We start from the raw sequence: 14,256 nt of genomic DNA, 5'->3' as shown, positions 1-14,256 counted from the left end.
GTAGGATATTTTTGTGAAAACATTTTTAATGTGTTCTGTTTTTGAATTATTAAACAGAAGTTTCCCATGATATATTACAGTTCTTAAAGTTCCACCCAGTTCCAATATATGTTCTATCTATCTACTTTATGATAAACAAAGTTTTTGGATATTTGTTGGCAGCTCTTCTTACTGCCTTATCACTACTTTTATTCAATTATACTAATACTTCAACCTAGTAGACAGTCAAAAGGCTTCAGTCAAAAATTGTTGGTACTATTTTCTTAAATGTATCTGTAATAAACTGTATCTGTGATGACCATGTCTTGAGAGAGCTATTACCAGTTGAGAATTATAAATGCACAAGTGGGAGAACAACTTTTATTAGCAGTTGTCAGAGTCATTTTACAGTTATTACACTAACCAAAGAGGAACGGCAGTAAAATTGATTGTAAAATTTGGTTGATTCAACCAAAAAACATTTATTTTAAGCCGGTTTAACTCAAACATAACGAATGACCGAACATTGATTAGTTCGGGTATACGCGAATCCTCCTTGTTTTCATTCAATTAAGGAGTGTCATTCCATGAGTCCATCTTTTGAGCTCCTTGTAGGGCACTTCATAGCCTTAAATACCGAACCCATATCCCAAACGTCGATTGGCCTCCAATAAACAATCAGACAATGAACAATAAGCTTAACAAAAATATTTTCAGCTCAATAAAAAACTCATTTACAACAAAGCGCAGGCCAAAGCGAACGAATGAGATGGGCAGGCACTATCGCTGGTCAGGTTTAAAGGTTTAAAGGCTTAAGGAGCTGGGAATGGCTCGACTATTTGTATACATACGCACAAATAAACTTAATGAAAAACGTGTGAAGAATAGTTAAGAGCGGCCAATTTGATTTGCATCGAAAAGTAATTGAGCCACAAAAAAGGTGGAACAGAAAGAAATGGAAGAGAAGTTATGAACGCGCCACGGGGGCACGAGTCTGAAGACCGGGACTCCAAGCCGAAATATCAAGATGAAGACGTGGAAAATCTTCCAAATCATGCACAATTATTAAAATCCATAAACGTAATAATCATATCAACAGGCAACAATAACAACCAGGTGAAGCCATTAACAGCATGCCACAAATACAGGGGCGGCACAAGGGGGGATCTGGGGATTTGGGGGGGAAAGAGGAGGGTCGAAAGCGCGAACACTGAAAAATTAATAAGCAATAAAATTGCCATGAAATGAAGTACACCACAAATTCCCATGAAAGCGACCGCTTCAGACCGCTGCCCCGCCCCTCTTGCCGCCTCCCCCGCTGTGAGGAAGCCGAAACGGTTAATCGGTTGTACCGTTTCTCCATGCGCGGAGATTGGCCGAAACGCCCGAATGCAAATTCAATTGACACTTTGCCGGCCTTCGTCTTTGGGACAGGTCTCCCGCTCTTCCCCATTCCCAAGATCCCAAGATCCCTCCATGGGGTCTTTTTTGTCCAGGGACCGACTTCCCTGCCAAACCGCAAGTCGGCTATGGACCCAGAGACCCACCGATTTGGGACTTGAGTTGCAGCCTGATTAATGGGGCTAACTCAAAGACTTGGTCCCATTTTAAATGGCAAGGAGTGTATGAGATTTTTGAGATACTTTCTTGGTAAGTCGCAAAATTGATTTATTAATTAGAAGGCAACAAATCTACGAAGATATTGGGTTTCTTTGAAAAATCGGATAAACCTTAAATATTCCTAATAAAATAGTGGGTTACTAGTCTATAAACCAAACTTTTACAGTGACAAGAGGCAACGCGAGTAAATAAGCTTGACTCTAGAAAGATATATTTAAATATATATCGTGTAGTCAAAATCCGTTAGGATCCGAACCGTGTGAAATTGAGAAATTGCAAATGCCGACGGGGAAGTCTTTCCATTCTATCATTTCTAATGGGTTTCTAGAGAATAATAAACGTGATGTTTCCATATTTAAAGAACGAATTGTTTCCAGTTCCTACAACCTCAATTCCTTTGCCTCGATGGTCAAGAGAATATTTATTTGTGGCCCATAATATTAATGCTCCAAAGATGATGTGCCATTAAGAGTCGGCCGAATATATCCTTTCCAGCCATTTTGGACAATCGCAAACATTTTCACGCCATTCCTCGAGGAAAACACTTTCAAATATCAGATTTAAGTGTATTTTTGATGCCATTTAAATTGCCGTTTATTGAATTCTCCCCGATTTGGGTTGGTTGTTGTTTTTCATTGGGGATTGGGTAATTTTCTGGATTGGGATTTGGGACCTTGCGCAGTTTTTTATTTTTATTGTGGTTAAGCTCGAGTGGAAATCAAAAGGGGAAATAATAATCGTAACTTGTTGTTTATGTGGTTTTTCTCTCTTTACAGATTCGCATTTTATTCTTGTTTGACAATCAGTTTTTAGATACAATATAATTTTTAGCAGCCATTTCGCCGTTCTTTGCATTTCTATATGTAATATTGTGGGGGTTTTTCTCATATTTGTAATATACTAGCCTGCTTTTTTTCGACACAAAAAAAATTCCGCTTACTTAACTTGTGGATTTCTATGCAATTCTTTGTGTTTCCCTTCATCATTTTTATTTTGTTTTGCTAAATTAAATTACATTTTTACACAGGCTCTCTCGCACACAAACACACACTCACCCACACACACACACACACTTATTCGCACTCTCAGTTTGAAAAAAAATGTCCTTAGTAAATACACTTCTATTACATAATTATATTATTCATGTTTCAAGCATTGCTTTGGGCATCAGCCACTCTAAAAAAAAGGGTATTTATATATGTATATATATATATAGGAAGTAAAAATAATTAATTCATTTACAACACTAATTTAGTCTCTCTCTGGGAACAAGGTCTAATAAAAAAAAAATACATTACAAAATACATTTGAATAAATAAATCACTTAGGGAATATTCAAGCTCTGAACCGAAGATACATGTGGTAAAACTTAGAGAGGAGGGGGCTTGTAGAGAATTGAGCAAAATATTCTAGGAACGCGAAAATCATTGGGGTGTTGAAAAGTTCCGGGTTGCTCGGTTGGATCGAGATCCTTGCGTGGATTCCTCACGTGTTGTTGAACAGCAGGGACTCGATGCTGAAGGGATTGCTCCGGCGCATGCTGATCGGCGAAGTCTGGTGCACCAGACTGGCCACTGCCGCCGCCGCCGATGCGGATGCACTGCCATGATGGAGGTGGTGGTGCTGGTGGTGGTGGTTGTGCTGGTGCTGGTGCCCCGACCCCGATCCCTGACCCTGACCCACCAGGCCGTGGTGCTGCTGGCTGCTCTGCAGGTTCAGTTGATGGAAGGCCTTGGCGGGGAAGAGCAGTGGCTTCGGCGAGTTCTCCCTGTCCCGCTCCTCGGACTCATTGCCGTCCATGGGCTCCAGTTTGCCGAATATGGAGCCACCGCCGCCGGCCGCCCCATTCGAGAGCATCGAGGGCGGGGCCACCGAACTGGGGCTGCCAAGGCTGCCGCCTCCGCCGATGAAGCTGCCCGCCCGCGAACTGTCCCCATCGCCATCCAGGCCGCAGTGGATCGATGAGTTCTGCTGGGAGGAGGCGCCTCCGCCGGTGCCACCACCACCTCCGCCGCCCCCGCCACCCAGGCGGACCGGACTGACCGCATCGCTGTCGCCCTCGTCGTCGCTATCCGTGCCGCCCACCACGTCGATCTGGATGCCATCGTCCTCGAGATCCGAGTCGGAGAAGGTGCCGTTCGCCTTGTGCTGTGATATGTACTCGGCCTTCAGGGCCTCCAAGTCCACGGTGATGCCCTTGGCCTGCAGTTTCCGGGCCTGTCGGTCAATCGCCTTGGCCAGTTTCTTTCGGCGACGGGCCCTGCAATATAGAAAAATGGGGGAAAAGGGTTCACATTAGTACAAAAGGGTTTCCGATATAAAAAAAATATGCTTAAAAATGTAATGTAATCCTTTAAATAGGGCTTCAATAAAGTAATTTACATCTATAATTCATATTAAATAAAGTATACAATCATTCAAGCTTCTATATCAATTCTCTTTTAAAATAAACCATTCAAAATAAAAATATAACAATGTATACTTAATTAATACATCTCATCAACAACAATGTGTGTTGAAATAATGCCTATCAAATATTTTAATATACAAAAAGATACAATCATACACAATTAAGCTAAGAACAGTTTTAATTTGTAAGACCTGATTAAAAATATAAAATGGCAACTCGTTTGAGAGCTTTACATTTTTAGAAGCCAAGCAGTTAATAGCAGTTAATTTAAAAAATATTTTTAGGTGATCAAAATGACCATTCGATTGACACTTGAGCATTTTAGGCCATAAAACTAATATTTTTATTACCGACTAATGGGTTTTATTACTCATTTAAGAACGGGTGAATAAAAAGAGGAATTCTAACTGATTTGTGGGCCATTTCGGCTGTTCGATGGACACTTACCGCTCTTTGGCCTTGAGTTCGTTGGGCGGAATGGGCTCGCCGCTGCAGGTCTGCGGTTGGGCGTTGTGGGCGGGGCGGCCAGGACCCTTCTTCGTGTGCTCGCGCTTACGCACCTTGGCACGTCGATTCTGGAACCATACCTATCTGGAACAAAGCGTATAATCTCAGCAAAGGTGCTCGCAAAACGATATAAGACACAGAGAATAAGTTTTTCCAAATGGCTTAGAAACTTCAGAAAAAGCTAAAGCAAAAAACCTTTTCAAACTAATATTAAAACAAAACAAAAAACATTAACCTAACCATAGTAGGTGCGTTGCAAGACAAAATAACACAGAATTCTATATAATTCCAACATGAACTGTTCTGTACTTTGTTTTGGAGACCAAGATTCTTGATACTAGCAATGAAAATACCTTAAACTGAAACCCATTAAATTTAATATTGTACAATTTATTTAATTTCTCGTTTTAAAAATGTGGAAAAAAAACCAAAACATTCAAATTATTGCAGAATTATTGTATATTTCAAAGTTTATCTAAGCTTTTACCAAATAGTGAAATTAAAATATGATATTAATTTATCGATTTCTAAAACCTAACCCTAAGCCTATATTGTTTCAATATGATTTTTTAAATGTGGGCTTTTAAAAAATCTGTATTTTGACTGTTTAAAAATGTGGAAAAAAAACAAAGCTTTCAAATTATTGCAGAATTATTGTATATTTCAAAGTTTATCTAAGCTTTTACCAAATAGTGAAATTAAAATATGATATTAATTTATCAATTTCTAAAAACTAATCCTATATTGTTTCAAATTATTTTTCAAATCCGGGCTTTTAAAAAATCTGTATTTTGACTGTTTAAAAGCAAATACTGCCCTAGAGTTCTTTGGATTCTTCTCTGTGTGATGCAGGTGATGCATATCTGCAGCCGATTGGAACTAAACTCACCGCAACTCGCGACTCCTTGAGGTCCAGCCTCATGGCCAGGGCCTCCCGCATGAATATGTCCGGATAGTGGCTGGCGGAGAAGGCCCTCTCCAGCTCCTCCAGTTGCCAGGAGTTGAAGTTGGTGCGCGACCTCCGGCGCTTGGCCGCACTGCTGTCGTCGTCGCCGTCCCCGGGAAAACCTAGGGAAAACAAACGGAAAATGGGGAAATCTAAATGAAATTCGAAAAACACAGAATAGAGTCATTAATATTAGCCCGCCGGTCGGTGGGGGAGGGTGGGTGTTGACTTATTAAAACTAATTAGGGTGGTGCCAAAACCAAAAACTAACCCCCGAACCCACACATTATCCAAAAAGACCCGAAATAAAGGGAAAACAAAAAAGGAAAACAAACGCATATGGAAACATGGGCGCAAAAGCAAAACACTTTGTTCCCGACACTAAAAACCCTATAATTAAGTGTTGGAGAATTATTTAAATTAGCCGAGACACAGGGGCACACACAGAATGCATAAATATTCATAATCATATATTTCAATTACACCGCCAAAGGGCTACAAACGAGTGTCCCCCCACGCCCCCCTCCCCCCACCACTCCACATGGTATAACTCATAACTCCCCCCTCCCCACATTTAATTCCCAGCCGCCGGCCCACAATAAAAACGAAACAATTTAATTACGTTTCTATGCCGCCCCGCTCTTCCGTTCCATTACCTTCCAGCCCGATCCGATCCTACCCGATCCGATCCCATCAGATCCGATCCGTCCCAGGATGCATAGTTTTCTATATTTAGATTATACCCCCGAAGGGGGCGTGGCCAAAACACTCACATTCACACAGAATGCATGCAAAAGGGCCCGCAATTTATCAAATTAACTCGGATCTGGCCAGAAGAGAAACAGGCCAAAAGATTGAGGGCTGGGGAAATGGAGAAGTTGGCGGAAGGGAAAGGGTCCCAAGGTGTTTGGGTATTAGATGATGGCCACAAACACTGAACGGAACCACAGTGCTGGGCATTAGGAAAGGAGTACCCAATAAATATGTATAAAAAAATATTTATTTTGCAGAACCACATAGCATTATGCAATTTAAAATATATTTACATAGCTTTAACATACAATTCTTTTTACGTTCACATTAAACTCAGTGAATAATTACAAAACACAAAAAAAAACGAATTATTTTATTTTATTAAATTACCAAACTTATTACGGAAATAGAGGTAAAAGAAGTAGAAAATTATTTTAACTCTTCGAATAACCCACTTAAAAACTACAATTTCGTTTATCAATTATCCTTTATCGTTCACACCTCTTTGAATCACTTTTAACAGGTAACATGCTATATATTCTTTTACTTTACTTCTTGTTAAATTTAATAAAAAACAACAATATTACAGACGAATAATATTTGATAAATTTTCACATAGCTAACTGAATAACCCACTTAACTCATGCCAATCGAAATAATCGATACATAGCCATCGATGGGCACTAAATACATCCCTGGATCTGGTGATGTGATGTGACTACCACAATTATTCATTGGACTTTCTTTCGGGGAAATAAATGCGTACAATGAGCCATTTAGTGGCTCAACATTGAATCGCCGAGTGATGAACAGACACCATTCAAAGCGCCGCCACTCAGCTGACTTTGTAATCGCATTAATTTCGGTTTTTAGACGGACACCACCCCTCCAGCCGCCCACCGCCCCCTTTGGCGGCCTTGCCACAATTGCGGACTACCAACATACGCACACTGCACACTGCACACACACCCGACATTAAAGCGCAATAACAAGAGGACGCCCCTAATGAATGGCTTGCATTCTGCTGTTAAGTGTACCTAATTATGCGTGCCGCACTGTAACGCTTCGGCTCTCCACTCTCTCGCCTTCTCTCGCCATCTCTTTTACGCGCTCAGAAACTCGTTTGTTTTAAGCGTTTTGGTGTGCGAAAGAGAGGTTAATAACTCAATAACAGCGCCAAATACACAACAATAATAGAGACATTAAAGGCAAAGCGACAAAGAGCAGACAAATCGCCAAGGAGCGAGCGAGATGGCCAGCACAAAGTGCATTCAAATGACTTAATAATAACAGGCCAAGTTTCCAGGGGCGGCGGATGGGAGGGGTTTTCCTAAAGGGGAAGGGGCATTTGGAGTGCCCGACGAGTGGAACATAATTCATGTTTTTGGCTCTTGCGGCGGGTGGCTTGTGATTTGTGCCACCAAAACGAGATCGAGAGCGAGTGTGGGAGCAAATGCAAACGATAATTGAAATTTATTATGATTATTGCACGCCCGGCGTGTGCAGTTTGCAATGTGCAATGTGCAGCGCCAAATTCGCCAGACAGAAATTTGGCAACGTTGCTTTGATTCGACATGACCCCTTAAAAGCAGGAACAACGAGAAAGGGACATGGAAACTGAACGGAATGAAACGGAAATAAAAAGGATAGAAAACTTCAATAACGCTACTTCCGATGTCTTTGAATTGCATTATACCAAGTTTAAATAGAATATCCTTGTAATCAAACATTTTATATTGGGTATAACATTGTAGGGAACGAATCTGTAATATCTAGTACTCTATCAAGATAATCTTACATATTGATCATATTTATGAGATCTTTGGACCCCGATTTTGTGTCGTGTCCAAATCGGAAATATCGAAAGACTGGTTTAATAAAAATATATGCGAATTCATTCTATTACAATGCTTTGTCCTCTAAATTTAAATTGTTCATTACAATAAAGTAACCCGATTTCAATTATCTTTCTAGAATCTTCTTCAAGCTAAATAAACCAACAAATTAAAAAGTGCTTAACAAATCTGCAATGTTAAAAATAGTTAATTTGGTAACTAAGAGAACTTGAAAGATTTATGGCTTATGCCATTTCAGCTTTCCTCTTGGATTAGATATAATATTTCAGGACAAAAGTTCTCGGAAAATTGCGAAAGAGAATCAGTTCCAAAACAAAAACGTTTTTTTTTAGATCTGAGAATATCGAATAAATATTTAATTTTTAATGAGATGACCAAAAATAATCATTATTTGAGACGCAAATAAATATCTATTTGCTCTTGCCCACAAACAGTTTAAAAACGGAGAAACCCAGTAACGGTTATTTTTGGTTTTGGCGAAGGGCAATCAATTGGCTAAAATTAAGATACCCCCAATAAGGGTATGAAAAGGCGGCTAAATCAGAAAGAATGACTGAAATGTGTGTGTATGTTGTTGCATGCCTCAGTCACATTCCGTGGCATGCTATTTTCGTTTACAGCGCGCGTCAGCCAGGCAATATAACAGTTACCCAGACGCACACACCATATACACACACCACTCGCCAATCAGCACACCCCCCACCCCTCGTCCTTCGCCCAGCTGCCCTGTCCCTGTCCCAGCCCCACGCCCCCTTCCCCGCCCCTCGATCCTCGCGGGTGAGCCACTTAAGTCATAAAAATTAAAGCGAAAATATAAAAAAAGGTAAGACAGGAAAGAAAGGCGAAAAAAGGTGGAGGAGAGAACTACTAAAAAGTTTAGGGACGGGGTGTTCGAAAGGGGTGTATTATGGCAGAGGTGTACGGGTGGAATTTTTGGGAAGGGGTATTCTTGGTTCAGTCTTTTTTCCTATACAAGTTTTGGCCATCCAAAATTAAAGGAGTTTAATCACTATCATTAAGAAAAAACCAAATTATTCAAACATGAGACATTAAAAACTTTCAAGCCCATCTATTACAGTTCATTAAGTTAAATAACATCGATTTTACCTTTCATTGCAGGATTTAGTTTATATAGCACAATACAGTTTTTTAGAGTTATTATTCACAGAAGTTTATCCCCATTGAATGACAATTCAATTTATTTATTTAGTTTTAGAAATTAAACGCCACTTGAAAAAGAAAACAGAACTAGTGCAAGTTATCTTATAAGTTATCTTATATCCACAATAAAGAGGCTTTGTAATCACAATTATTAGTTAAATCTCCTCATTCTCATTTCCACTAAAAAAAAATATTGGTCTGAAGAAAATAAAAAAAAACCCATTAAAAGGCGGAAATACTTAAAAAGCCGACGGTATAACAATTTTTTGATAAGAAAACTGAGACTGCGGCAAAATCTATTTGTGAGGAGCAAGAGCGCGCAACGATTTATCATTCAGTCAGTAAGTCATTCCGTTGGAATGGAACCTTCGGGCCATCATTTTGCCGTTCCATCAATGGGCCAACTTCCGTTTTGGGGGCGGAACGGAAGTGCTCTACAACTATGTGAACACCCCACAATACCCATCAAGTTTTGGTTATACGGAATTCATTAGGACCAGAAAACAAGACAAGGAGAAAACAAAATGGTGGCGCAAGTGGAAACAGAAAACTGAAAACTGAAAATCGCATGATAAATGATTCCGATCGCCTTATGACAGTTTCTTCATTTCCGGCGTGAAATGAGCAACGGCAAGCAAACGTCATGATGATGATGATGACGTTCCACCACCATCACCATCGCCACCCACACCCACACCCATCAAAATCCAGACTTTGGATTGCATGTCAACTCTCTGCCGCAAAATGATTAATGAGCAAAGAGTGCGATGGCAACCCTGGCAACACCCACTCTCGTATCCACAATCTGCACTGCAATCGCCAGCCTAATCAAATTGAATCAAATCAAATTAATAATTACTTTTCAAGAAGGAAGTGCCCCCAAAAGTGGCTCTGCGTTGGCTGCAATTAATTAGTTCCCCGATCTGGGGACAGAACTCGGTACTCGGTACTCGGTACTCGAACTCGAACTGCGAGCCCAGCCAAGTGCAGTTAATTACAACAAGCGGGCCAACACGCCCCCTTGCTAACGCCCCGGCTTTGGATATATGCATTATGGCCATAATTACACCAACTAGCCATCATTTGTTAATGCTAATTGGTCAATGAGCCACGGCCGGGCCCGATCTCCAGTCCGGTTTGCAGCTCTGCCCCCCTCCGTTTGTATCGTCTCCGTTCCCCCTTCCCCTTCCCCTTCCCGTCTCCACTTAATGGCCAACTGGGCGATCAGAGCAAATGGCGTCCCATCAATTTCGGGTCTAGTGATTGCTCCCCGGCAATTGTCCGGCCAAACAGATTGAAGGCAGAAAGAAAGTCGCGCTCACCGCAAACAAGATCATGTTAATGCTTCAATGGGAAAGATTGCGGGGCGGTCAAGAGATCTTTCTTAGCTAACAAGAGTTTCCCGGAATTATAACGATTACGGAATAGGATAGACAATTGTTTGATTACCCAATGGACAATACCATTTAAGCTGTTCAAATGGTGGAGATCTTAATTGGAACTTTTTTGTTAGGTATTGTTTATTTTTCGACGAAAAATAAGAAATATATGTAATAATCTACATCAAAAATACATTGTAATCATAGCACTTAGCTAAGTCAAAATGATTAAGGAAAACTCATAATTGTCACAAACACCATTTTGAGTAGATGGATAATGATAACATTTAGTTAAATAGATATAGTAATAAAGATAGTCGTTGTCTTTAGTGAAAAAGCTAAATTAAACCATACTTTATCACTTGACTTGATAACCTTCTTAACCTATTTTTAAGGTCAATAAAAAAGGTTTAAATTAAATGCAAAATGATTGAAAATAATAGAAAAATTAGTATTCCAATGAAGGATAGAGCTACCTTAATAGGTTCTTCACCTAATTCTAAGAAACCAACCGATCAAAACCAATTAAAAAAGGAAATCAAAGAACTACATCGCAAAACAATAATCTGAGCTCGATTCACACATTGAATAACGTCTGTTTTGTGTCTCAGTTTAAACACGGCTTTTGGGTAGTTTATTTATTGTTTATGGTCTATGGATAGCCATAGGTGTGTTCCCAATTTGGAGGCGATTGCGACCTTTTCCGGGGGCGCACAGCAGGCGACAATCGCTGGCCGTTCGCATACCACTTTGTATGCTAAATGCAAATCAACGAAATCAATCGGACTTTACATAATAATCGTTCGCTGATTAGCTAAATCAATAAATGTGTTTTGCAGGTAGCAAAAGTCAAGCACAACTGGCTTGGCTGATATAGAAGCTCCGGCTAGAGCAAAAACAGCGTGAATGACTGACACACCGAAGGCATTTAGCAGGGCTAATTGAATGAATTAGCATATTGTCCGGGCACCGATAACGAGCAGGATGAGTTCTATGGCTTATATAGCATCTGTAGCTCATATGGTACGCATTCAGATGGAAATAGAAATGCGATCCGATCGGATCCCATCCGACCAAATGGATCGATCAGGCGGCGCTGACCTCCACTCTCGATGGGGAGGCGCGTGTTCCGTGAGACTTGATAATTCATTAGCCGATCCCCGATCCCCGATCCCCGATCTCCGATTTCCCCTTTGAATGCCAATAAAGCTAATGTTCGGCGAAAGTAGGCGATGGAAATTGATTTAATGGGAAAGACTGAGGAATGCGAATTGTGACGCGAATTTCAGGTTACCATGGACACGTGTCGGTGATTAGCTTTCGGATCCGTCACACAGTACCTGGTATTACTCAATTGCACTCAAATGATCTCTTGTTGAGTCACTTGGTTTAACAGCGTTTATTGTGCTTCATCCGAATGGAATTATTTTGAAAGAGTTCGATTAGTTTGCTTAGCTCCTCTCTTTATACAAACCGAACTTTTATTCACTCTTGAAAAGCACATGAGTGGGAGGTTTTATTGAATGATTATTCAATCATATGTCGTCGTCTTTGTTTGGATTGCTTGATTGGTTCATTGAATTTGGGCAAATGGTTCAAATAACAGATCTAAAAGGCTATTTACTAAGCTAAGTCTTTTAGAAAGGGGAGGGATTACATAAGTGACCCGCCCACTTCTTTCCTATTAGTAGAGTTACAATTTCAAAATCGAATTTATGAACACCTTTCAAAGTTAAACCGTTTTCAGATTATAACTAGCTAAAATGAAATCAAATTTTAGAATGGAATTGAATGGATTTTTTTTGTTTTTGTGTTGCTCGAATATTATGTTTTCTTTTTATTTAATTAATTAAAGTTGAACTCATATATTTTTACAATATAATTTTTGCAATTTTATAGATAACGTTTGTAATTTCGTCTAACACTCCATAGATGATTTCAAATTTTAATTAATTTGTGGATATTTGCCACAATGACATTTTTGCATACCATATCAGTAAATTGGTTTATTTTACAAGTCAAACTATTATCCTGCCATTATAGTGTAAAAATACCCAAAAAATAAATGTAAAAACGAAACTATTGTTACCTAAACTATTGAGTATGAATAACCTTTCAATACTACTGAATTGTTTTGAAGGTATCAAAATTGATCTTTCGATATTAAGCAAACACCTCAGAACAACAAAATAAAACTCATTGGATTTAAAATGTAACCACAGAGTAAAGTCTTTACATTATTTGGTTTTGAATTTTTACTGTCTTTAGTTAATTTTCGACACAACGAAAGACTGGCATACTGCCAATAGTTTATTTTTAAGACAACTCTTACTAAATTTGAAATATGGGTTTTTGGATGAAGTCTTATTTCTTGGCAGCTAAAGGTTCGAGTTATAGAAGTTCTACTTGTATGTTTTGAACTGCTTTTTGGTCTTGTGTGAAGAGCGATCTGAAAAGCCTTCCCCTTTGGACACTTACCGCCATCCTCGTTGGATCCTTCGCTGGGCGGTCCCGCCGGCGGCAGGCTCTGCCGGTTGCCGATCATCAGGCGGTGCTGGATGGTGGCCACTGTGCTGGCCACTGCCGCCACCGCTGTCGTTTGGGCGGCACTAACGTTCCGCAGTGCCGCCGCACTCAGTCCCGTTAGATTGGCGAACGCATTGCTGGCATTTACCGCTGCCATTTGTGTGGCGGCCGCAGCGGCGGCGGCGGAATTCGGATGACCGCCAGCGGCGGCGGCGGCAGCGGCATCGAAACGGGGTCGCCCCAAAAAGGGTCCGTTCGGCCCAAAGACGCCCGGCACGCCGAACTGGAGGAAGGGACCCCAGGGCGGTACGCGGACGCCGCCGGGCGCCAGTTGGGCGGCGGCGGCATACAGCTGGAGGGCGGCCGTCGGGTGGAGGCCCTCGGAGGGCATGCCGCAACCGGACACGGAAACGGATGCCGAACTGGCGCCCCCTAGCAGATGCTGACTGGAACTCCGATGGGCGGCGGTGTTGCTACTCCCTCTCGAATCTTCCGCCTCCTTGGGACTTTGGTTGTTGTTATTTCGGCAATTGGTCAAGAACTTTTTGCTATCGCCTTCGGAGGTCTCCAAAACCATTATGGTCTGTAGTTTAGGCCATCAAATAGGTCTATTTATGCACAATTTGATGGGTTGTTGGTGGTAGAGGGGCTGGTGAGGGGGGCTTATTTATTGTTCACTCGCGTAGGACTTTAAAAAAAATATATGTGTTATTTTTGTTATTTCGCAGAGCCGTCGGCCGGCGTTAACCAAACAACGCGTCTTTACACACTGATTAAATAAAACTGCACTTGGGCCCAAGTTCGGTTTGGTTTTGTGTCAGCCTTTCCAGCGTTTATCAGCTTTTTTGCTTTTGCGGGAGAGCGAGTGGGCGATGGGCGAGGAGCGAGGAGCAGTGAGCGATGGGCGAGTGAGCGAGAGCGACAGCGAGAGACGCGCGCTCGCAATGAAAATTCAATTTGAACTGAGCAGCGCAATCGACGCAGCTAAAGAGGAAACCCAGGAAAGTGCGCTGCGTCGACGGGGAGCGAGCGAGATGCATGTACATTTGCATGGGGTGCGAGCGAGAGGCAGCCAGCGGGTAGATTGTTGCCATGTTTGGTGCGAGTGAGCGCGAGTGA

General features: G+C 41.2%; 1 protein-coding gene across 2 annotated transcripts; it reads right to left on the bottom strand.

Moving 5' to 3' along the window:
* Positions 1–2,188: 2,188 nt before the first annotated feature.
* On the bottom strand, positions 2,189–14,064 carry LOC108046439 (homeobox protein unc-4). Of its 2 annotated transcripts, XM_017126099.2 has the most exons (4): positions 13,090–14,064; positions 5,406–5,584; positions 4,457–4,596; positions 2,189–3,859 (listed from the first exon to the last, which is right to left on the bottom strand). In XM_017126099.2, exons 1-4 carry the CDS (start codon positions 13,712–13,714, stop codon positions 3,085–3,087), a joined length of 1,719 nt encoding a protein of 572 aa, XP_016981588.1. In that variant the 5' UTR covers positions 13,715–14,064; the 3' UTR covers positions 2,189–3,084. The 2 variants fall into 2 exon arrangements, with proteins under 2 accessions (XP_016981588.1, XP_016981589.1); XM_017126100.1 differs by lacking the exon at positions 2,189–3,859 and having other exon boundaries at positions 4,462–4,600.
* Positions 14,065–14,256: the final 192 nt, after the last annotated feature.

Source organism: Drosophila rhopaloa, unplaced genomic scaffold, assembly GCF_018152115.1.
Source record: "Drosophila rhopaloa isolate 14029-0021.01 unplaced genomic scaffold, ASM1815211v1 contig_3, whole genome shotgun sequence".
In the NCBI taxonomy this organism is placed as follows: domain Eukaryota; kingdom Metazoa; phylum Arthropoda; class Insecta; order Diptera; family Drosophilidae; genus Drosophila; species Drosophila rhopaloa.
This window is presented reverse-complemented; position numbering and strand designations above follow the sequence as displayed.